Genomic DNA, 25,985 nt, shown 5'->3' with positions numbered 1-25,985 from the left:
ATGGAGATCTGGTTGCTATAGTACAATATATGTGCAATTATAAATAGTTTTAAAAATCATGTTGGAGTCACCACATTGTAACTCTATAGAGAAGAAATAAGACACACAGAAGTTTACCTTTCACACACTAGAAGTTGCATTATTACCTTTTGTAAAACATCTAAAGCTGTAAGCACTGCTTCCTGTAAACTTGTCAAAACTGCTTCAGTGTAAGATGGAAGGATGAAAGGGGAAGCATCTGAGCTGATTGGAACTGAAACAGCACCGTGCAAAATGACACCCAGCTTCTGGAGATCATCCATGCTGAAACCAATTTTGATGTGTTGGTAAAGAGCTGGGAATATTTGAATTAAAGCTGTAAGAAAAGGCTGGCTGGGAATGAAAGTCAGTTTGTCACAAGTAATTGGAGGCCTTGTACTTTCTGAACCAATCCTATACCAGCTGTTCCAGGCTGCCCACCAAAGATTCAARTCTTCAATCTCATCTGTTATTACAGGAGGTTCAGATCCATTGTATCTTCCTATTCTTTCTCCTATGGAGTCAGTTCTCATGAATGATCTGCCAAGACTAGTGGCAGTTGTTGTCCCTACCACCAAAGGTACAGAAACATTGATGGCAGGTGGTGTCTCAGGCTTCTCAGAGTCTCGAACAGGAGAAACAATTTGTAGGATCTCCTGGAAGCTTTTCAGAGCAGCCAAGGAAACTTCATTATTTTTGCTAAGTGCTGCTGATTGGATGTGATCAAGAAGAACATCCCAGGCTTGGGAAAAGTCTCCTATTTAAAAAAAAGAGAGAGGAGGAAAAAAAATCAATTTGGAACTTGCTTCCTATTCCCATTCCCACCCAACCCTGCCTGTCTAAAAGGCTGTTCATGTACTTGTTACTCTAACACACAAAAATTTTAAGAGATCATGTGGCAGCTTGAACCACCTTTATATCAGTTCAGCCACAACCAGAAAGAATGAATGTGACAGAGAAACACATAAATATGAAAAATGAAATAATATACCTATTTTCATCTTAAATTTGCTAGCAAAAATCACATACCACATCCCACACCAATAAAATATGTTTTCTTTGTTCCGTATAGTGAAACGGATTTGTTCTTATACATACCAGATGCTTGTTGATATCAAGAAGGCTTAAGCACATACAAGGAACTAAGGGTCAAATCTATACTTATGCAATGCATTTATAAAAAAWTTATTTTAAAATGCTCTGATATTTGTACTGGGGGAAGATTTCATTTGAGTTTTTTCATTAAATTTAGCCTTAGTCTTCAATTTTCTGTATTACTAATTACAGGGTTTAAATAATTAAAGTAGATCTATTTTTTTGCTCAGTTTTAACTCAAGTTTAATATACCCTAAATTCTACCACATTTCTGCAAATTACCAATACCCTTATTAGCTGTTAATATGTTGATACCTGTATCATAAATGACAAAAATGAAATAAAACCCAACTTACATTAATTGTATACTACAGGATGGTGAAGGTACAGTAATGTAATGAGGCCTTTTCTTTGTAAGCTCTATATTCTCAATTCCTTCTACACTTTTTCATTGTAGACTTTACCATACTATTGTAAAATATTACTACATACAGCTGAACACTATAAATGCTCAATACTCCACTGACTTTACAGTTAAGCTCTGTTTACATTCTAAGAGTACTGCTAAATTTGACAYACTGATACCACAGAAGAGCTCCAGGCAAGTGTTGCATTCCCTTAGAAAGACAAAAGGAAAAGCAYGCTCTGACAAGAACAAATTATAATTGTTATCAGTCTACTATAATTTAAAACTATTTAGCACCCAGAATTGTGACTGAATTGTGACTACTGAGATTTAACCTCAAGTACTGTGATACAGAAATGGAAATCTGTAGTTACATTTTTTGGCTCTAAGAAGCATGAATTAGCAACTCCATAATTTTCATAATATTTGAAGTGAGACAACAAAAAACATTTTTGAGTTAAGATTAAGATTAATGCCCAGTAGTTTAAATGAAAAAAAGCATACAAAAGCAGGAAGTTTATCACTGTATCTTTTAGTAATTATGAATTTTACCTAGAGGCTGCAGTAAGTATCTCCTGGTGTTAAATATTCTTGCAACTCCAGCTAGTGTTAATACCCATGTCTCAGCCCACTGTTTTTCAGCTGTATCCCGTGAATGATGAATGAGGATGTTGCCTCCTCCTGATTCAATCTTCTCTTTGTCAGCTGTTGTAGAAGATTCTCGAACCCTATCCAACAGGTGAAATAAAACCTGTAATAGCCAGAAAAAAAGAGGAAAAATGCAACTTTACAAATAACATAGTCACATTCATAGTAAATCAACAAAAAATAGTATTTCTTCATTATCCTTTCTGTCCCTGTGTCACCCTGAAAATTCCCTTGCTCTAAACAGTCTCCACAGCTGCCAAGATTAACAATCAGTCAACTGATGGTCACTTGAGAAGGGCTGGAAATAGCACAATCAAACCCACTGAGAACAGTGTCAGCACCAACAGAACGCTAACACCAGTGGATCTCAGACACTTCACAGGTACAACAGGCAGGCTCAAATATAGCCTGAAGTTTCCATAGAGCACAACAAACATGACCGTAACTTGGAGCATTTCACAGATCTTACTGAAAGATTCCAAAGAGAAGGCAAAGCAAAGCTCCATCTACTGCCAGATAAGCCAAATCACATGATCCTCAAACATCTCCATTTTCACATAAAAAATTTAAGTCATCCATTCTCATAGGAAGGAAATAATCTTTTTATCAAACTCCTAAGTAAAAGTTAAATTATTAAGATACCAAAATTATATTTTAGAAGAGGCTTTAAAGGCCAGCAAAGTGTAAAAAACATTCACAACATTCACAAAACCCAAGAAACCAGATTTCTGCCACTTTATGTTATCTTTAAAAAGTCTTAATAAATTATCTAAGTCACAATGGTTATTAGATGGTGAATGGTCAATGATTATTAAAATGTGAATGCTCTTTACAAAACYTTCAGTGGAAGCTCACACATCATACCTTCCATATAACTGTGTGCCACGTTGAATGYTGCAGTAAAGTTCCATGAGCACCAATTGTAGAAAACAATGTTTGCCCAGCACTCTTTCTAACTGCAGGTCGGGGATCCACACACAGTTCTCCAAGTTTGGCATACAGGCATAACCAAAGACAGTCAAATGGTGATGCAGGATGAAAAGGTCTGTTCAGCATCACTCCCTTTTCTTCTGCCTGTTTCTGCAACAGTGCTTCTTCTTTGTTTAGCTCCTTTTCAATTATTTCACCTCTTTGGAAAAAATAATCTGAAATATTCCACTACAAAATAAATAAGACATATGGTGTTATTCAATAAGAAGATGGTAATGCTCTTAATGACCATGAAATTAATTGCCTATTATTTTCACAAAGTAATTTGCAAAGTGTATCAAGATATTAATTTCCATACACTGGTGAAATAAGATCAGAACATAAGTAATTTTTAGACCTTGCAATATTTAYCTCTCAGCTTTTAGGGCCCAGTTATAGGGGGCATTAAAAAAATGTATTGAAAATAAGATATTGATGAACATGGTTACAACACAATATTCCTTTCACTAAGCTGGAAAGAGAGGTTTCGATCACTCAATTTCCATATTCCAAATGATAGCATGGGAGTTCTGTAAGAACCCAAAAAACAAGCTTGTGGTTTTGATTTGTGTAACTGACTGCAGATTAATTTTCATTAGAAAAAGAAAAAAATGAAAGCCAGAAGCAGCATCACAACAGGTTAATATAGAACTCACCAGCAAACCAATTGAAGTTAAGCTAATATTTAGCTCTTGATTGTGAAGTCCAAAGCTTCCTGCAACTTCAACAACTATCTGCAGACAAGTACATGGCATTGTAGGAAGGAAGTCGGTCACAACCAACTGAAGACACTGGAATGCAGTCCGTATTAAGGACTCTCTTAAAAAAACAACATAAAAACAAAACACACACACACTCATTTCACATTTCTTCAAGAGCACAGAAATGTTCTGAATACAATACCTGAAGCGACAGCATTATTAAATACAAAAAGAAAAGATCAATTTAATGTTTTTGAGAAGAATTTTAAATGTTTTTTTTTGAGATATAACTTTAAGTTGAAGCTTGAAATTCTGAAGAAGTATTTTAGCACATGTTAACCACCTAGCGGAGCTGAAGTTTAGACTTCCTAGTTGTCCTTAGCTAATTTTATATAGTGAAATCCACTTCTCTGTTTGAGAGTTCTAAGATTTGTTAGTTCAAATGTGTTACCTAAATATTATAAAAAAGCCACAATGCAGAAAATAAAGCTTATTTTAAGTATGATAATCTTCCAAAGAGTAAGCTGTTCTGAAGAATTTCTTGCATCGGCAGTCACAAATTACTTCAAGTATGCCAAACACCTGGGCAAAATGTGTTTTTATTTATTAGGAAAGATGCATATTAACATAATGCTAGTCTTACTTGCTTCAATACTATTTTTTATCAGACAAAAGCTTTTCAAAGTATCTGCCTTTATATAGATCCTTAATAATTACTTTGCCTTCAGGATTAGATTCTCAATATAAATACAAAAACATAGTACAGAAAAGGTTTACAAGAAGGAATTCTCAGAAGCAGCAAGGGCATTTACAACTAAAATCTTRTTTAGTGAGAGACAAAATGAAGGAATCAAAACAAATGGTGGACTGTAGATAACATAGGGTTTTTTAATGTTTAATGTACAAGAAAAAAAAATTCTAAAGTTTTGTAATACAGAAACTTGGGTGCACTTCAGGCTACATATCGCAGGAAAGAACTTCAGACTATACAGATGTATCAGTTACCCATTTCAGAATTACAAATGCAATTTTTTTTTCTGATTAATTCAAAATCAGAGGTGGGTCATTTCCACTGTATTGTGGCAGCTAACGTGATATAGAAACCAGAGGACTACACAAGAAACTTCACATGGACGATCATGGTATAACTAATAATTCTTTAATATGATGCATACTGCAGAGAAACATCCATCCTACCATGTAAGATCCAAGTATTTATCATTGCTATACTGATGGAGATGTTCACACAATAGTTTCCCCCATACACATTACAGGAGTCTATAAAGTGAAACCCAAAAGCTGCAGTTCCTCCTCCACTACAAAGTTTTAGAGGTATGTGACATTCAAGGACTCTAAGAGAAAAGGAAAGCAGGCAGGAAATCAAAGTATAGTTACASTGCCCATTTGAAGTACTGAGTTAATGGGAAAGCAACCTCTCTTTCTAAACTTCAAATGCAAGGCTACAAGAACAAATTCAAAACAGTTTTTCCCACTTAATGTCCCACACTATGTGTTTGAAGAAAGGTTTTAAARTCCCTCATGCAAGTAGCAACGGCAACACAGCTCCTCAAATTGCAGAACTGTCCTTGATGTTACAGGTGACAACAAAAAGGTAACTATAAATGGAAGAAACTTAATCTTAGTGAGAAAACTTAAGACTATATAGGGCTTTATCTGTGCTTAAAATAAACAGAGGCTTTCTACTGAAAAAGTCTTCAAAGACAGGCTTCCTTTTGTTTGGCAGGCTGGTGCTGTACAATCCAGAAGTGACCAAAGTATCGKTAGCTCTCAAAACAGCATTTTCTGTGTTTGTAATAGCCTGGAAAGAAGTTCTCCAGGAAGGTAAACAGATTTCCAGTAAAGGTTCACTGAGCAGAGGGAAGACACTTGTGAAGAAAAACTTGMGGTCAGTAAGTTGATATTTGAAGTACAATAATAGTATCTGCATCTTGTGCTCACAGCTTTAATTAAGAAATTCAGTTCTTTCTCAAGGACAAGGAGGCATGCTTAATTTTTTCCTACTGTATCTAATATGATGTGGACAAACAGTGTTATGTAGTTGAAGAAAAGTAGATTATTCCATATGCTTTTCAGAAGAGTAAGATATAACACAAGATGTTAGTAACATCTTGAGATGTTACTCAGAGTGACAGTGATGTTACAGAGATGTTACTATCAGGCAGTGAGAAATGGGTTTGAGATTTAACAGGATCTGAAGACTGTCTTGAGAAGGAATTTGTGTTGGTTCTCATCCATCACTAACAACAGTGAATATGAAAACGCATGCAGGAACACATTGCACGAAGTGTGGAAACAGCAAGTACCAAAGGAAGCKTAGTTACCAAAAAGAGGATGCTTACAACCAAGAATGCCAAAATGCTTGGGAATTTTGGTATGTACTACCACCAAAGCAAACAATACTGGTACAAGAGCAAAATCCTTCAAGCATTTGAAGGGGCTTTAGGAGCTTTGTCCAGAAGACTAAGGCTAAGGTGGGACAAAAGGAGAGATGTGCCAAGGAGAATTCTACTCACAATAGAGTTACATGATGACCTATCCTGCTGCAAGTCTTGACTGGCACCCAAAAAACAATAATATGGTTTGAGTGTGTGGGTATAATTCTTGGTGCTTACAATTGCAAAGTCAGATGTTCAATTCACTGCTCATTTCAAAAAAAATCCATGCAACTTCATCTCTCACTTTCCCTTGTGGGCAGAGAACAAGTCCACCTCTGCTGGCAACAGAGTCAATTGTGTTAGTCAAGGGATTCACCCCAGAGCCAGTAAATAATCTTCCATCCTTCTGCTACCAGCAACCATTTAGGTAGGAAGGCTTCAAGAAAAAGAGAGAGCGATCAGAAGAAGACACACACTAGAGACTATTGGAAGATTTAAGAGAAACAACGGATAAACTGAGCAACAGCTGATTCACAAAGAATTACTGGCAAGCATCAGAGATGTGTCCACCAGATGGTCAAGATCAAATGAAATGGCACACTGAATACTCCTTAGTGTATACTGCATGCTGACCACAGGAGAACATAGAGTGGAATAATATTTTGGTCTTTTGAGATTAATTCAGTAAAATAAAAGTGTGCTTCAGGAAAAATTAAAAAGTGTATTTTTGTTGAGTAAAACTTTTCACAAGCCAAAAATTACTATGGAACTATGAATATTGAAGTGGCTAATAAAGTATAAAAATCTAAGCAGAATTGTTGCTAGTGTTCTTACCTTACATGAGTTTAAAATTTTATTTCCACCACTTACCCCTGATCACTTTGGATTGCCCCCATGACTCCAAGCACCAATGGCCAACCAGGTCCTAGACTGTCACCCTGACTCTGTAAAATCTGTAGTACACATTCCAACTGCTTGATCCTGATATCAGGATGACTAATGTTTGACAGCTCCTTTAGTGGATTCAATAAAAGCAACTGCAGTCTCTAAAAGTAAACAATAAAGTATATTAAGAATCAGTTAAATGTTAGTATCCTTAAGGGGTTTTATGTATAAGGAAAAACATTTATTACAAATTAAAGATTCATTAAATTATCAGATCAGTCTCTAAAAGCTCAAATTCAGAGCATAAAGGATCTCTGCAGAAAATCTACTTTCCTGCTCATGTTTTCCAGGTTCCTGTGGAAGCAACAACAGAGGGTGTCACAGCTGCATAAAAAGTGTCCTGCAACTTTATGCTCACTCAGCAGGGCTACACTCAGCTTCCTACTCAAGAGACCTTGGAAAAACTATCCTATGAGCCTCAGTAAAAATATCAGAATGTCTTATTTATCATGGATTGAACAGCTGTAATTTAGAAGGTTAGGCAACACATTTTTTTACCTGCCACAACATCACATATGTACTTCTAAGCATTCTGGAATTGTTTTGCACCCATGAGAGTGACCCATAATTAGTTCTAAGAAATGGACATAATATGCAAGCATCACTCTTTGTAAGGTATTTGAAAAACAAAGGAGGATAGTTTATTAGAATGCATGTGGTGGGTCTCAATGGTTACATCTGACTGTTACACCTATAGACTTTATAAACTCAGTAGTAAAGTTGCTTTATGAATGAAGATGGAAAGCATCTGCTCTTAAATTTACCTGATTTTGAGATAATGGAGGATCATGTCCGAATGTGAGTCCTGCTTTTATGAGRGAAGTTAAAGCTTCTGCTCCCCATTCTCTCATTCTGGAGTTAGGATGCTGACAGACCTGAAAACACAGCAATGTTTTGTTTCATTTAACCAAGATTTAAATATATGCAATATATTAAAAGTTGTTATTTTAATTATATAAGAATGCATATACAATAGTATAAGAAGAATAAAATAAACCTCTAAATGATAAAATTTGGGTTCATGGTAAAAAAAGAAATTTATCTTTTGGATAGACATACCTTCTGAATAAGGAAGCAATAGGAAGCAGTGAAAGACACAGAAGGAGACATAATGAAAATTACATATATAATTCAAGTCAATAAATTTTCCAAAATGAATAAACTACTAATTCTGATAATGATTGATTAAAAAGCACCAAACGACCCTTCAATAAATGCTTCAAACTCTAAGGTTTAACTTAATCTAAAGCTACTATAAAATTGGAAGTTTCACACACTGTGTAATATAATCAAGTGAGGAACATGACAGTAGCCAATACAGAAAGTGTCTTCTATACTCTCAAATACAAAAAAATAACTACATATTGAAGGTAAAATAAGCCTTACACTCCATTATTTTAAAACTTTGACTAAACAATAGCAAGCATCTTTAAACTTGAGTTTCATATGCATATCTTAATTTCTCTGTCTCTTAATTCTCTAAACCTTGTAATTTTGTTAATTGCTTTTAAGAACATATAAAATAGAAAACCTTGTGCATATTCATTTCATAGATATGAACTGTGCTAATACATTAATGTACCTAATACATTACCCTCAAAGAAATATGGGAAGTGCACAGTTTCACTGACCTCTACACAATTATTCCCACCCACCCTTCCAGCCCTAGCTGTCATGGTAAGAGAACCCAAGGCAGGAGCATAAAAAGAAAGCTGATTGCTTTCCATGGTGGACCATTCTCTTATCAACCRCTAGCCAAACTGAAAAGGAGGAAAATGTAGAAGAGCTAGCTTAATGTTTAAAATGAAGACAGGAAATAACCTGATTTACATTTAAAAAATCTTATATACAATAAAAAGAGAGCATTTGAAGTACTTCATGCTCTGATTCTGTCCAGATAACCAATTCCAGAAATAGCTATTTCCTCAGGTTGTGTTTAATTGAATTATAGCTGATGTTTTCTCCTTCCTTATTGTACCTCAACAACTTAGATTGAAAAGGAACTAAGACAGTACTTCGAAAGAAAATGAAAGTCTGTATTTCCTGCAACACAGTGGCAGATTATCCACTATGCAAAGGCAACAGACTGAAATAGACTGCTCTCTAAATGAAAACAGTCTCAAGATATCGACGGTGAACCTTATTGTCTTGTAGGGCAAAAAAAACAGACAAGAGAAAGAGATGCCTGGGCTTTAAGGCTTTAAACTCATGAGTATCCAATTTTTTTCTCCTAGGTAAAGCAATATGTAGCTTCTCTAAACAGAGATGGCCAATCCTTGATAMTGGTTGAAATAATGCACTGGGGCTAAGGAAGTGCCTGATACATTCTGGAATGTGAGGAAGAAAAGCATTCTCCTTCACCCACTTTAAAACAAATTCTGTTCTTTGTTTTACTCCCCTATATACTTGTGTGGAGAATTAAAACCACAATTACATTCAAACACCATTTTTAATTTTCAATTCAAAAAGCAAATTTTTTTTCCTTGATGAAGCATSTTTTCCCTACTGAAGTTAAAATACTAAAGAAATTGAAATAGGATTATGACACATTTTCATATTTGAACAGTATTCTCTTAAAGAAAATATTTAAATGTTATCTTAAGTATTTCTTTTTAAATCAACCCTTTCTTAGTAAATCTCCTGGCTTCAATCTATCTCAGAATCTTCACAGATATCTGTACTGTGTGAARCAGTAGAACATGTTTGTGCTACCTTAATTAGAGCAAATATATGAAGTATAATTACTTGATCTTCTGAAACACTGCTGTGTCAAAAACACAAAAGATGGCACCATAAAGATAAAATTAGTGAGAGACATTAAAATAATGCAATTTAAATATATAAATTCAGTTCTAAATTCAAAATGTAATACATTCAAGTTGCAAATATAAAGTGCCTAAACCAAAATATGTAATTGCCATTTTGAATTATTTTTTTAAATTACAGTTTAAAAACGTATTTCCACAAGATCTTCATTAATACAAACTAAATTCTAGTGCAAGTGATAAAAGCCATTAGTTACCTCCAGAAGATGACCGGTCAGAGGTCTCCAAAGAATCTCAATCCTGCGCATGTTAACTAGTCCCGTCTCCAGTAATTTAGCAACAGCAAAAAGTGATGGTTCCTTAATAAAATGGAATTTGTATGCATGACTTTGAGGTAACTGAGGTAAGGCCAGAGCCTTTTGCTAGCAGATAATTTCTAAATTAAGGTGAAGCTCGTTCCACAGGCCAAGAAGGCTGGGAAGCTCCCGCAGCAAGGGCAGCGCCACAGGAGAGGCCACACGGGGGCAGCAGTCGGACAAAAACCAGAGCACTGAAGGTCCTGTAAAAACTCGGGTTTGCACAGTCCTCACTCCAACCAATTTCAAAACAGCTTTAACTAGTTAAACAGCTTTTTCCCCCACTGAACCTTTCAAGTTAAAATTATATCTGAACAAAAAATCTGGAGTATTTAATTTCATAATTGTCTAATTCTTTATCTTTCATTTGCTTCATAAATGCGCTGCAGGAATATGATAAATTTCCCATTCATCAAATACATATGCAAATATTTGTGAGAAGCTTCTTTCAATTTTACATTTTTTTGAATCAACATATAGTCAAAATACTGTTGTACTCAAGTTATTATTATCTCTTCCCATTTCTGCTGATTTCTTATTCTAATTTTCAACRGATTTTAAACAGAGACCTTGCTTATTTTAGCTCATTCTCTGTTGTAATAATTATAATATTACAAAGTATGTTTTATGCCTTCATTATCTCTAGTGCAACAGATTAAGGACAAACTTTCAGAAACTCTCCTCTGTGACTTGATTATGACTAAGACAATATATATTCAATCTTACACAATCACAGGGTCTTTAAACTTTCTGGACTAAAGGCTGTTTACTGAAGGTGACATGAATTCTATGGCTTTTGCAAGTAAATATGATTTACCAGGTTTTTTAATATCTAATTGTCAGGCTTTCTCTAAAGCACATTGTCAGAGAAAACTGAAATGAAAATGAGCATCTCACAGGACACACTGTGCCTACCCAGCATCCCTTCCCTTTGAAATTATAAGGGCTTTTAAGAGTTTTATCCATCCACAATCTTATTAATGGCATTCCTTAATTAACAAAAAGCACAGGAACACAATGAGAATGTTCAGAGAATTTAAAAACTGTACGAACCTTTAAAAAGAAGACATTCTCTGGTTCATATTTTATTTTTTAATCTAGAGCACCAAAGGTATTACAGTTTTTAGTATTAGAAATAGTTAGCTTAAAGGATAAATGTACAAGTCTTCCGCCTGTTTCACAAAAGCATCTCAAAAGAAAATAAACAACACTTTTTATACCTTATTGTTTCCATAGGCCATATCCATGGCTTCCAGAGACAAGGAGCAAAGGGCATTTATTAAGTGATGTAAAGACACATCGTCAAGGTACCTGAAAAATAACTGCTATCAAAACACTGTCAAGTTTGATATACACACATGATTTTAATTATAAGATAAGGTTTCTTACTGTGAGTTTTCAAAAAGCTTTGAAATCATGCTGGATATAGATGGCAGATCAGTCATAACTGCGGTAGTCAAAACCTTGAAAAAAGACAGTAATATATCTTACAGATTGCAAAAGAAAATACTGCATAATCTTTTACTGAAAAACAATGATGCTTACTGTGCTRGGCCCTTCCACAGCTCGTCCAGGTTTTAATGCACCCCCAACACTAGGCTTCAGTCCCAGAATCCACACAAGATGCTGAAAAACACAAAAGGATCATTTTCAGSAGAAAAACCTTTTCAGGCAGAGAAGAAATTACCATTGTTCTCAAGCTAGCCACTAACCTTCCAGCCAAACAGAGTTCAAGAGAAATGCTACAGCACTTATTCAAAGCAATTCACAGAACACCATGAGAAGAATCTAAGTTTTTTCTATTGCTCCCAGATCAACCGAAAATCAAAGTATAGCAAAACACCAAGGCATAACAGCAAGGCATAAATATTTCCTGTGATACCTGAAGAGTAGCCAGGACAAGTTGCCACGATGTACCAAGAACAGCTCCATGGAAGTGAGCTAAGTTGAGTAATGTCCTCATACACTGGATATTTTTTGATGTCAACTACGAAAAAAGAAACCAACAATCAAACACTCATACAATTTTTATCATTCCACAATGACAATAGCAAACTTCCAGTTTTTACTAAAGAGCTTAAGGATTACATTTTGTTTGCACAAGTGAAATATATATATTTTTAGAGAAGCAGTTCAGTATATTTCTTTCTTTTCTTAGTCTTATCTTGGTGGGGCTGGATACAAGCACTTGAGTGCTGAATCCAGCTCTGAGGTCCACAGAAGGAAGGACATCAATATGTTGGAGTAAGATATTTAGAGGGGTATAACACTCCTCCTATGAGGAAAGGCTGGGAGAATTGGGATTGTTCAACTTGACAGGATCAGGATTGTTAAGCCTGGAAAAGAGAAGGCTTAGGGATGACATAATTGCAGCCTTCCAGCTCAACCTGAAAGGAACTTCAAGGAAAAACAGGGCAAGACTATTTACAAGAGTATGTAGTGACAGGACAAGAGGGARTAGGTTCAAATTAAAAAAGAATAGATTTAGGTATTAAGAAAATTTCTTGATTTTGAGGCCAGTAAGGCACCTGAGGAACAGGCTGCCCCAGGAAGCTGTGGCTGCCCCATCCCTGGCAGTGTTCAAGGCTAGGTTGGATAGGGCTCTGAGCAAACCAGTCTAGAGGAAGGTGTCCCTGCACACAGMCAGGGGGTGGGAATGAGATGATCTTTAAGATTCCTTCCAACCMAAACCATTCTAAGATTCTATATTTAATCACTGCCCACTCTTCCAGTTTCACATTATCATCAAAGACACAAGTTCAAGTATTCCATTAATTGCATCATCTCCACAAAATTTCATCATCTCCACAAAATCAGTTTATCTTAAAAAAAAAACATGTAAGTGAACCTTTGCACACAGGCACACAACACAGCTGAGATCTAGAGTTTTCTAAATGGAATGGATGGGAACTTCTGAGCTAAAAGTCAGAAAAAAAAGAGTAAGACTCCTTTGCAATTAGAGAACTTTGCTGTCCATGGCTGTTCCAAAATAAAACCATAGGACAATCGTTCAGATGACCATTATTTGTAAGAATGCTGTTTATCTGTAGCCTGTTTTTGACACACATTGAGATGCAGGAAGAAATAGTTAAGCAAGGTAAGATCACTGACAAGTTGTACTTACCATAACTGTTCCCTGTGGCTGAAGAGCTAAGGGTTGCCCTACTGCTACAACTTGCTGGTGAGACTCACTTGAGGGACTAATCATTTGAACATTCTGTCCCTGAATGGAATATGCTGGAGAGAAATTGAAAAGAAAAAAAAAAATCTAAATTTAAAATCCAGTACTTACTTGTAGTCCTTGTTCCCAGACTAAGTAAGATATTTTTGTTTTATATTAAGAGATCTACTGATAGATTTATCTCTTKATTTTTCAGGTAGCTGCCTTTCTCAGTAAGTACTAATTCACTTTCAAAATTAGAAACTGAGTACATCCTCAACTGGCAAGTATTATGAATTACAACATTCTCTCAAGATGTGGGATGCATCAATTCAGCTTTTTGTAGGCTGAACAGACCCCAGAACTTACATCTTCCACTTAATGCAGCAAGTATTACCATCATTAGACAATTYTAGAAAAGGCTGTAGTACACCACAAATGCAGGATGTTCTAGCCAAAGCTTTAGAATCCAAGTTGCCCAGCTATCTCTTCAAATTTTAAATACCTTAATTACACATCCWAGCAGATCTTTATGATGGTAGACAGATCTCCTCAAAATATGAACTTCTGACATATGCTAGCATATGCTAAGCATGCAGGAAGTTTTAGGTTTACCAGAATGATACCCAGCAAACGCTGCAAGACTAACCAGTTCTGGAAAGCAGGTGATCTAGGTGCTGTCTGAGGATTCTACCTTTAATATAGCAAAATACTACAGTCGCATGTCTTTGGAATCACATCCTGGAAAAATTTGGGTTTTAGAGGATGATACACAGGAACACAACTAAGTAAAATCAATGTATTTACATTTGCTGGACAGAGCTGCAGTTGTGCTGTTTAATACAGTAAGAGCATAGTGAGGAGGCAAGGATCCTTTGCAAATGGCAGTGATAAAGGCATCTCTTGATGTTACAAGACCAAGTCTTCCACAGAGTGCAGCCATRGTCAATTCTGCTTTTAGAATATTTTCAGTGGCAGCTTCATCAGTGCTGAAAGAGTACACATTGTTCAGCAAGAATTAATACAAAGCACAAAAGCAGGCAGCTAACCAAAACTGAAAGCCATAAGGATGTATTCTTTAAAACCATTAACAYTATAAATATCGAAAGACAAGCATAACCAATAAACAAAATTCTTCAGAACCACTTCCTATAAAATCGAGCTTTACTTCTCAGTGCCTTGGTAAATGAGATTATGAGAATGTATTTTAAACCAATTTCAGAAAATGGTGTTTGATAACAAAAAACAATTAATTTACCATTGTTATTATCTAGTAAAAACTTTTCCCCCTTTAAAGATTAGATAGTACTAGCAAGTACCAAGACATTACTTAGTTTCTTATCTGCAGTAATCAGGACATGGAATCATTCCAATATGTTAAAAAACATGGAGGCAAAGTAAAAAGAAAGAAAGATCATTTAAATATTTTAAATGCAATCCTCTGAAAATGCAATTAATTGTTCTATATTGAAATACTTTAAAGGTGGAGGACGGACTTCTGGAAACTTCTGTGTCATTTACTCATTCCGTCTAAGCCACAAACCTGACTGCTCAAATGCCATGAACAACACTTATGTTGAAAAATGTCAACTCAACCAGTATGAAAAGTCAGTTCAAAATATAGTTAGGAATATCAACTTWGAAAAATCAAGAGAAATGAAAGGCCAGATACCTTGCATCAAGTAGGAGGGATAGTGCAGCCAGAAGACCACACCAGCAAGCATTCACCATTTCTTCCCAGACAGCTCTGCTAACTTAAAAGAAATATTTAAACTTTTTTATAGCAGAAATACAGTAGTTCCCTTATAAGTTTCAGCTGTACCACAAACAAAAATGCTTGCTACTGCATCTTTTAGAGTGTGTATTTGTATGTATGTGTACACTAGATACAGAAAGACACATCAGTATCATTTGAACAGGTTCATTTAAAGTAACATTTCTGACATTAAAAAAAATGTCACCAGGGCAACACTTTTTCTAAATTGCACCAAAAAAACATCAAAATTGAACTTAACAAGGTATATATAACCATTTTTCATTTTTGTCTATAAACATTCAGAAGCAAAATTGTGGGACAAGAAACTCACTGAAATTTTGCAGTAAAGTAAAAATACTTTCCTGTAGCATCTATAATTCTCCATATTTTTTTTTGTTTCTTTAATTTAATAGGGTAAAAGATATTGGTCTAGCAAAGGGGTAACTGCCCAGCCCATTTGCACACCTCCCTCTCTCCACCGGGCCATGCCAAGCCCCTTGGCAGAGCCRGCACTCCCCAGCACCACGGAGAGCTCCCCACTCCTGAGGCAGTGCCCGGGACGAATTCCTGTTTCCCCCTCCTCTCCTTGCAGCAGCCCCAGTACTTCAGCTCAAACTTCAGCTGTACAGTCTTGGCTTCCTGGGGCACAGGCCAAACCCACTCTTCAAACACAAGCCTTTCTGTACCTATAGACCCCTATACAGACTCATCATACATTGCAACAAGAGAATCATCAGTTCATAGCAGTTCTGCTTTTAAAGAAGTCCTTCTCTCTGTATATACTGCAATCTTACTTAAAATCTCTCCATTAAAACATTATTTTTCTCTTGTTGATAGAAATGCATTTTTCTTTTAATGTGGTCATAACTGTCCCATTTCTGTCAGCCAGGTTGTCTCCTGTGACCTTAGATCTCACTGTTAAGCTGAACATCAAGTCAAGTATTTTTTTAATAGACTACTGTCTTTTCCATTAAAAAAAGAACAAAAACCCCCACTTCATTGAAAATTTTTATATATAAATAAGAAACAATTAATTTAAGCAAAAAAAAGCATGAAATTAAAAAATCCTGCTTTCTGTAAAACCATTGTTTTTCATACAGTGTTTGCACTTTCAAATACCTAGTTCTTTCTCTRACTGGTCAGAAACAGATTGCAAATCCTGCTGCTCTGAAGACTGTGTGCGTAAAGAAGTTGCCTCTGTTGTGGTTTGAATGATGGTTTCTGCCTCTCCCAACTCTCCTTCAATCATGGTAGTGATACCACGAACAAGATCCAGCAAACAGTGAAATGCCACTGACATTGCATAGCCTTCAGGGATTGTGGGTGGCTCCACTTTGTCCAGCATTTCCAAACTGAAAAATTTAAAACATGACAAGTGTGCTGCAATATCACTGTTTTTAAAAACAATAATAAAAACCAAGATTCCAAATGAATGGTAAGTACAAACAGGCCCCAAATACAATCCTTCAAGATCCATTGCAACTCAAGGAAAAAACCCTTAAGTCATTAAGTAAAGGATTAAATGAGTCACTAAATGAAACAGTAACAAAAAGCATACAAATTGAGTACAGACCTGCAAGTTTTTGTTTTTTTTTTTTTTTTTAAATTAATACATACAAGCGTAATGAGTAATTCTGCTTGTATTATTATCTTACTTAGAGCCACTGCAACAGAACATGTTCAAAGAATGCAAGTACGTAGTAAAAACAGAGAGGAAATACATCAGAAAGTCATGACAGCGTGAACACAATTATAACAAATTGAGAACAAGTCAGATGTCCCATTATCATTGAGTTCACATGACTAGAAAAGCCTGTCCATAGCTAGATATTACACGGCCAAATATTCATCACCTACATGCATAGGTAAACAATGGAAGTTATTTGTACAAAGAGGATATGTCTACATGATTCATTGTTGAAAAGCATGCAATTAAAACACTACTGTGCTGGAAGAGCAGCCCTCATTGCCACTTTTCTCCATCTTTTACCTTAAAAGCACATAAAGAACTGCTGAGTTACAAATCTAACAGATTGTAGCTGACACAGCAGCAGCATCTATAAAAGTAGAGACAGTCTGTTGCAAAAACTACCTGCTACCCCAACAATCACTATTTCATCCAAAAACTACCTGCTACCCCAACAATCATTATTTCATCATTTTTTACTCTGCAAACTACTCTTAGAAAAGCTACATATTCCATCGAAAATATACCAAAGACTGTGTTATATTGTATGTCACCACTCTTGTCTGCACAAACGACTTTGCCTTCTCCCAAACATGCAACACTTCAGTTTTTACCTCTAATTTCCTGAAGATAGCTGCCTCAGATATCTGGGGGCAGAGGAACTAAGGCTAAATAGAATAGTCAGCATTTCACCCTCTGTAAGTAAATGTGAATATATACACAGGTCTAACTAAAATTATTAATAGCTTTTATAGTTACAATATATTTGTGAAGTAGAAGTCCTGTCCCCTTACTTTCAAAGACAGGAAATCTAACTACTGAACAAATCACATGAGCTGTTACTCATGTTCATTGGCAAGGCCATAAAATTCTTGAATAGTTTGTCTATTCTGCTTAAAAACAATTAGTTCCTTATGTAAAGTGGAAGACAAGGCATAGTGCTTTATGGAGAGATTCGTAAAAMAGTATGAGATGTGACCATTGTATGAAAATCTAATGGCAGCARAAGAGAATTGGTGTGACCCATTACAGCAAGTCATCTCCTTACAGGGACTACAAACAAGAGTACAAGATAGAAGGAAAAACTGCTATGACATGCTTGTGATAACTCCATAAACTTACACAAAAGAAAAAATACAAAAGGTACATAGAGAAAATCGCAGAGTCACTTGAGGTATCCAAAGTAAAACACAAGCAAGTTTAGAGCAGGACAGGAGACCACGATGGTGGCTGCAATGTTCTTGAACCAGTTAAGTAAGAAAAAGGGAAAGGAAGAAAAATGGAGGCTGTGCTGGCTGACTAAATCAAAAAATTGCATTTCCTGAGAACAGGCAGGTAAACTAAACATTCATGGTCACTGCTGGAACTAAAATTCAACACATACACATTAACTATTGTTAATAGTTAAACCTGAGGATGACTTTGTTTCTTCTGCATCTCAAGAACAGATAAATGAGTTCCTACCCTACAAAAATACTGAGATCAAGGCTATTTGCAAACTTGACTGTATTTTAGYATGCCAAATTTCATGGCAGTATAAATAACTTCTAGTTTGGAATAGCTTATCTCTCAATGGTCATGACTGACATGAAAAAAATTGCACTATTTAAAAAGTAACATAGTATGCACAGCTTTAAATGGAGAACACCATCTCCATAATACAAAGTAATGACAAAATAATTGGCCATTCTAAGAAGCATTCAGAATCTAGCCTTGGTATAAAGGTCAACATATTGCTCGAAATGACAACCAGACCAGTATCTACCACAATATCCTGCTCAATAAAAACTGTRAATACAGTCAAGCTGGTGTGAGAAAACTAAATTTCATTCCCACTGATGTCCTGTTTGCTTAATGCTTTCCATGTTTGCCACTACAAAAATGCAGCAACAGATATTTCAAAATTGTTATATATTACAGGGAGGCCTAAAAGTAAAGAATTAATACAAATAGTACAGTATGAAAACAAAATCTAGCTGATGCTAAAACCATAGAAGACATTCTAATCAGAATCCATGGCATTCAGAAAAAACAGCAAAAAACCCAGAACACCTCATGGCACCAACAAAGAGAAAATTATTAATATACTTCAATACCAGTGAAACAAATACCTCAATATTCACTAGTTAAAAAAAAACACTTTAAATCATCAAATTCAAAATAGAAATCCTTGTCACATTTTCAAAAAGACAGAGGTACTTACTAYGTAGCTTTAGCACTGCCTTGTACTGTTACATTCAGGATGGGTATCCAAGTGCCTCTGTACTCAAAGGCAGGTAATACAGTTGCACCTCCACCCATTCCAAGCACTCCTGGGTTAGTTTGTGCTGAGCCAGTATTCCCTGATGCATTGCTTCCTGTTTAAAGAAATGGAGTAATAAAATCAACCAATCTTCTATTTGTGATCAGCAAACCTTCTTCTACATTTAATTTTTGAGACAYCAGTACTAACCTGAAGACACCCAGTTCAATAACAAAAACTAACAATAACAAAAAAACTTTCTGAGCTCCCTCTGCTGTCTTAAACATCATCTTATGTGCAGCTCATTGATGCCAACTGCCTAATTTCCTGTCACAATAAAATGTTTCTGTGAAAGGTACAGAAACATTCATGGAATTCTATGAATGAATCAAACTTACAGTCTTGATGAAACAATACATGTTTTAATGAAGCATCAGACAGATATTTGAAAGTTAAGAGTTATTTAAATAGTTGTATCTAGAACTCAGTAGTAGTTAGAAAGTTTAATTATTCCAATAAYAAGCTTGCAAGATTTCAGAAATGCAAAAACCACAAGAAGAAAATTGCAGAGAACGGCAACATTTGAATCTGTTCCATGCCAAGGTAGAATAAAACAAACCACAACACGGAAGAGCTGACAACATGCCAACCAAGCTAGGAAGGGACAAACTTTGGCTCCAACTGAGGAAGCCAAAAAATCACAGCTAGAAGAACAAGGACTATACACTTTTTACCTAGAGAAGGAGATCTATACTTTCTAAGAATGGGTTCCACAAGTTCAGATTCTCTCTGAAGAGACAGTGGGGTGAGAGAGCAGAGCCACCAGGAAGGCGACTCACAGCACCCAACAAATCAATGTAACTGCCAGTTTGGTGTGCTTGCTTTCAATATGTGGAGAATAAACTRCTAATTTAGGCAAAATGAATACACAGAAGCTTATGCATACACTTAAACACAGTAACACGTAACAGACTGAAACAAAAAAATCATGCTGGTAAACAGAAATTTAACAAAACACTGCCACTAATGCAATTACACTGGTGACATTTTCTATGACCCTAAGCAGTCAGACATATACCGTCTATTTTTATATTAACGTATATTAAACTATTTTTATATTAACGTAACTCATTAAAGTGGGTGGTATACATTTCCCGGTATAATAAAAGTGACACAGAACTATGGTAGATGCAGCTTTAAACTTCTATGAAACAGGTAGCTTGTTGCAAAACTGAGGCTCAAAAATCAGGTGTATGTGGAGTGTAGAYGTCCAAGGCCAGGCTGGATGAGGCTTTGAGCAACCTGGTCTATCAGAAGTTGTCCCTGCCCAGAGTCAGGGGGCTAAAACTAGATCATCTCGAAGGTCTCTTCCAACACAAACGATTCTATGATTCCAAAAGACAGCCCGRTATGACAGGATTGTTGTTATTATAAGATGACTCAGTTCAAAAATTACACTACACTGATCTATTCTTTGCATGTCAAATATGGCCAAAGGAGGAAAAAAGGCAGAAAGATAAATGCATGGGAAAGYGACATGAAAAACACTCAGGCACAAAGAAGATGTGAAAAGGAAAAGAGAAAACAAACTGAAACAATAACCCAGAGAAATAGCAACAGCACTAMAGGTATGATCCTACTGGAGTGCTGTTTTACACGAGGAAAAATTTAGGTTTTCAGAATGACTATTATAGAATGGCTTCTCATGTGTGTGTTCCATGATGGAAAGTGTTTCTCTGATTTACTTCAAGATAATTAAGCTAACCTAGAAATACTACTAATAGAAGTGTTCAATCAGTTGCTGTACAGATAACTACTGAACAACAAACATGGACACAAATTTCGGCACGCTATCACTGCTAACTCCACCATGGGATTCCAACTTCACGAGTGAACACTGGAAGGTGTGAGTCTAAACCCAAACTTTTCAATGTTTCTTAAATGATAGACAATAATTACACTTATTATCTGGTTTTTATCTCWTTTAAGAAGTTTAATAAAAAGAAACTCTTACAATTTATTTTTATGCTATTTGTTGCTAAGGACTCTGCTTCCACAACTAAAGGAAGAAGCAGAGAGCCTTAACTTGGATATAACTGCAAAGGCATTAACAGGATGATAATTTCTTCTTATTAAAATACAAATACACCTAGTGAAATGCCAAAATCCAGCTACAAGAAAAGACAATGAGGTTTAATTTCAATAAATGTCTGTTTTCAGCTTACAAAACAGAGATCATTTGTAAAATACACATTTTTCATTCCACCTCTTGGCTCCCTCAGACCAGTTTTGGCCTTGAACATTGAGAAGAATGACGGCCTCCCACAAACATGCACTGTCTTCTTAYTACTTAAATTGCACATAATGTAATAAATGACACCACCACACAAGGAGAGGGAAATCAGACACATTTTTCAAAGTCATAAATTAGAAATAACTCCATCAGAATTTTCCTCTGAAAAGTTATGAAACAAGAAGCTTGGTCACTGCACAAACAGGAAACAAGGCAGGAGCACTGCTGATGGAGTCTACACTTTTGCCACTATACAGGTAGGCAAAATCCCATTTTACCAGAGCTGAGAACACTAGATTGTCTCAAGCTAGCTTTTCACCAAAATAAACACAAAGTGCAGAGCTGTACCAGATCTGAATCAAAACAGAATTCATTATTASAAGAAAATTACGAAATATAAAACTGTAATAAGGACAAGGCTTTACCAGTTTGGTTTGGTGTTGCTGATGTGTTCCCTGTGCTTGGTACAAGAAACAGAGACTGGATAAAGGACCCCAGTGCATTCACAATATCACGGAAAACTTTAGTGGAATGTTGCTTCATATCATACGACTGACAAAAAGACCTGGAAAGTGTTTTAAAGAATAGAGAGTATTGGACAAATTGGGGACTAAAGGAATATTTTAACAGCAACTTCAACCCCCACACACATACTCCAAACTGTAGACTAAAAGCACATTTAAATGGCAAATATTTAGGTAAATGATTATATCTAATTTTAGGTAAATGCTCCTTTGACACTGCTAAGACACAGAGGGGTTGGAATATTCAACGATAAATCAGCCCTCCCTGGATAATAAGCATTGCCTAATGCATTACACAAAATTATCATGAAGAACTTATTGCATTAAAGTTTCTACATATTTGCAATGTTTTAGGAAGTATTTTCCATTAGAAAAAAATAATAAAAATATATCTTGAACTTCATGTAAAACCAAAACTCAATATATTTAATACCTTAATAGCTGAGGCTGCACACAAAGCCTGTGAATAGATTCTACTGCAACAGCTCGTAGCCACTGTGGTTTGTCTGCATCCAGAAACTTAACCAGCAATGACAGAAAGATTTCACATTCTGTTACCTAAAATAAATAATTTATAATAAATAAAAAGAAGAAGCCTCCTATGAAATATTTTCTCAAAAAAAMCTTTCATCTCAGAAGTGCTATTACAGTAAGTTTCGTACAGAATCTTAAAAAAATACCTTGARCCAGTATTTACTCAGTTATATAAAAAAATAACTAATAATCATAATACTTCTGTTAAGATAAAACCACATATGCAATTGTACTGAAGGAGCTAAATTCCTCAGACATTGCAATAAAGGTCATATACTTGATACAGTAAACAAATGAAACAGAAAAATATGTTTTTGTAGCAAATATCTGATACTCAGTACCATAAGAACAGCTGAACATGTGTTTATTACCCACATGCTGTCAATGCTTTAGCAACTCAAGTCAAAAGCCCCTTAGAAAGTACTAACAAGGCAGAGTAATCATCATTATCTAAAGTCAGACAAACCACAGAAGATCAAAAGGTTCCCAAAACTAAAAGGCAGTTAAATAAAGACAACAGCTAATTTACTATGAAATTCATACAAGTCCATATTTAACAAAATCATACATCTAAAATACATAAATATAAGAGGAAAAGTGTATCTATTATTTTCCTCCCTCAGTACACATCAACAGTTCCCAYGAACTAATCAATACTACCACTGATTACAGCACTGGCATATACATGGAAAAACAAAATTGCATAAAGAAAATTTGAGCATATTCTTACCAGCAAACTGTAAAACTGTTTAATCAAAACAGAAACTACTCTCAGCAAACGCATACAGATGGGGAAGTACGGTTTTTCAACTGGTGCTGGGGAAGATGAGGTGGTGGAACCTTGCCTGAATTTGATATTTGGGGAGAAGAGCTTTATAACAAGAGGGCATACCCTTTCTTTAAGAAGAAAACTGAATTCCTGATGCTGAAAAAGGAAACAGAAAAAGTTATATGTAGATATTCCTTAATTGCTACCAGTAGCTCTGATTATGCATCTTATTTACATTTGTAGTCATGATCRAGCAGACTGAAATCATATAAATCCTGGGCTAAGTTACAATCAGGAGATGAAAAGGCAGAACTTCAGACACCATTGTAAAGCTACCAAAAAGCAGGAAATTAAAAAGGTTCATGCYATGCACCCCTCTATTTGCGTTTTGCAAGTTGAAATAGGCTGCTAATACATTACATATATTTATAATTTTTTTTTAATTTACCTACTGTCAGATAAAACACATTACTGCAGGATCACAGTGCATTTATATGCAGTAGACATATGCAATTCACAGTCATGATTCTTACTTTAATAGAGGGGTGAGGTTAATGTTTTTGTAGAAATAGTAATTCCACACAGTAAGTTACAGAGCTGTCATAGATCAGAAATATAAGAAAACGTATCTCTGGAGCAGATATAAAACTGAAAGTGAAACAGAGTAAAACATGCTCTACAAAATGTACAAACACAAATAAAGTGTCTGGGAATAGAAAAAYATAGTCAAAAAGCACAAAGAACTTTTCTATTAAAAACCCCCCAACACATAAAAGCTACAAGTCATTTGAAAAACAGTATTCATGATAAATTTTAAAGGATTTAATGAAGTTTAAATTTTACTACCTATGCAAACAAAAGTCTTCCTGTTTTCTGTCTAAGAACTACTCACTTGTAAAAACACTCGTGGAAAATCATTGAGGACCGACTCAAGAAGTTCAAGGCCAAATGTCCGTGTCATTTCTGTCATACCCACGAGCCAGTAGGGAGCATCAGCATTAACTAACTGACAAAGATCCTTAGAAATAAACACAGCAACATTTACTTTCTCTGTATAATCCTGTACCAACAAAGTTTCCTCAGTTTATAATGAAATCTACACACCCTCTTTTCTGCACAATTTTCTATGTCATTTTTCCTTAAATACTTCTTTTACRTAAATGATAAAGCATAGAAAACTTTTAAAGAAATTTTTAACTTCGGTGGTCTGCTTGTAGCAAGTGTGTTTACTCCTGCCCTCAAAAATATCTCAAGACCAGTGAAYTGCTAAGTCAAGATTTTTATTGGTGTGATGAAAACAACTACTCCTTTTCATTATACACTTGCCTTTAATGTCCAATACCAAGCACAAGAAACAGGACTGAACTACAATTGCAGTGTTTTGCTTTGTGYTGGGTGTGCTGAGATGGATGGAGCTCATTTTCCCCACAGCTACAAAGGTGCTGATAACACACCAGAGTAGCACTGGCACTGCCTCAGTGCTGTCTTTCAAGATTTCCTCCCCACTGCCATCAAGGGGTTGGGCAAGATCCAGGGAGGGGACACAAAAAAGATCATCCGAAATTAATCTGAGGGATATTCTATATAATACGGCATCAGCTTAGTTCTAGCRTCTAAGAAATGGAGAAGGAAGGAAGGCATTGGTTATTTACAATGTTTAGGAGCAACCGCCATGCACACCAAAGCTCTGCTTCCCAGGAAGTGGAGTTTTGATACATTTTGCTTTTGCCTTAGTAAACTGCCTCATCTCAACCTATGAGTTGTTTTCCACCTTATTTTCTCTCCCTGTCTAGCTGGAACAGGGAATGGTAGAGCAGTGTGGTGGGAATTTGGGAGTCCAGCCAGGGTCAACCTACCACAGGCTCACAGAAATAAGAATCTTGAATTTAATGCAGACATATATGCTTAGCTTAGCTATTATTTAAGATTTATAGTAAAGCATTTTCCAAGGCCACTTTGTCTTCATTTTCTCATCATTCCTCTGTGATACAGCATATCATCACCAATTACAATAAATACACATAAGAAAGCCCAAAGCTCTGATTAAGGACACTGCCAATATGCCAATAGCAAATTCATGACATTTCTTAACAAGGTAGAAGCAACCAATCTCAATTACAAATATATAAATATATGCGCCCCAACTACCTGAAAAAGCATATATGCATCTTTTGCACATGGCTTCAGTGTACTGACAGATCTTCTATTACTATTCCCTTGAACTGCAGCTGGCTGGTCAATAATATCTGTGCAAAAAAACAACGTTTTGTGAACAAAGGAACTGTTAAAAATCAAGTACGCATTAAGTGTTCTTACAAAAATACTCTATGAAAATGGCCATGTAATTCTTCTGCAACATATCATGTCTATAGAATCAAACATTAGATTGACTACCAAGGATCATCAATAACAAGCACTTCTTTCCAATGTTCTCTTAAACTACTGCTGTGTATTTCCCATTCAGCAATCTATGGTATCTTCACCTTAAATGACACCCTCACCTCAAATCCCTTCACAATACTAACCTGAAGACCAGTTCTTCTCACAGCTTGAAGAAAAAGATCTAGGTTTTATATATTGCTGTACTGAATTGGACTGACACAATAGTTAAGGATTTCATCTGTGTTAAATASAATTTAGCAAATAAAAGACAGCTAAAATTAATGATATCTGTGATTTTTTTTATAAAATCTATAGATATTTTACTTCTTCCTTATCTGA

The 25,985-nt window shown here is 35.6% G+C and overlaps 1 protein-coding gene across 3 annotated transcripts in view; it reads right to left on the bottom strand.

Annotated features, from left to right (window-relative positions):
• MON2 (MON2 homolog, regulator of endosome-to-Golgi trafficking) overlaps positions 1-25,985 on the bottom strand; it is a 66,167-nt gene that overhangs the window by 20,991 nt on the left and 19,191 nt on the right. For all 3 annotated transcript variants that reach the window (XR_008966057.1, XM_057376875.1, XM_057376886.1), the window contains exons 6-26: positions 25,413-25,510; positions 24,157-24,282; positions 23,226-23,420; positions 22,395-22,519; positions 21,863-22,002; positions 19,106-19,259; positions 16,335-16,567; positions 15,132-15,213; positions 14,267-14,448; positions 13,424-13,536; positions 12,182-12,286; positions 11,845-11,925; positions 11,689-11,762; positions 11,520-11,610; positions 10,201-10,302; positions 7,943-8,053; positions 7,104-7,279; positions 3,793-3,955; positions 3,032-3,325; positions 2,072-2,270; positions 147-775 (exon numbers count right to left, since the gene is read on the bottom strand). Coding sequence is in view for 2 of the 3 variants with exons in the window: in XM_057376875.1 (XP_057232858.1) it covers positions 147-775; positions 2,072-2,270; positions 3,032-3,325; positions 3,793-3,955; positions 7,104-7,279; positions 7,943-8,053; positions 10,201-10,302; positions 11,520-11,610; positions 11,689-11,762; positions 11,845-11,925; positions 12,182-12,286; positions 13,424-13,536; positions 14,267-14,448; positions 15,132-15,213; positions 16,335-16,567; positions 19,106-19,259; positions 21,863-22,002; positions 22,395-22,519; positions 23,226-23,420; positions 24,157-24,282; positions 25,413-25,510 (3,473 nt within the window). In the remaining variant the exon portion in view is untranslated. The remainder of the gene's footprint in view (positions 1-146; positions 776-2,071; positions 2,271-3,031; positions 3,326-3,792; positions 3,956-7,103; positions 7,280-7,942; positions 8,054-10,200; positions 10,303-11,519; positions 11,611-11,688; positions 11,763-11,844; positions 11,926-12,181; positions 12,287-13,423; positions 13,537-14,266; positions 14,449-15,131; positions 15,214-16,334; positions 16,568-19,105; positions 19,260-21,862; positions 22,003-22,394; positions 22,520-23,225; positions 23,421-24,156; positions 24,283-25,412; positions 25,511-25,985) is intronic.

Source organism: Malurus melanocephalus, unplaced genomic scaffold, assembly GCF_030028575.1.
Source record: "Malurus melanocephalus ecotype Western Australia unplaced genomic scaffold, MMel_1.1 scaffold_10, whole genome shotgun sequence".
NCBI lineage: Eukaryota > Metazoa > Chordata > Aves > Passeriformes > Maluridae > Malurus > Malurus melanocephalus.
Note: the sequence above shows the minus strand (reverse complement) of the source record. Positions and strands in the feature narration are given on the sequence as shown.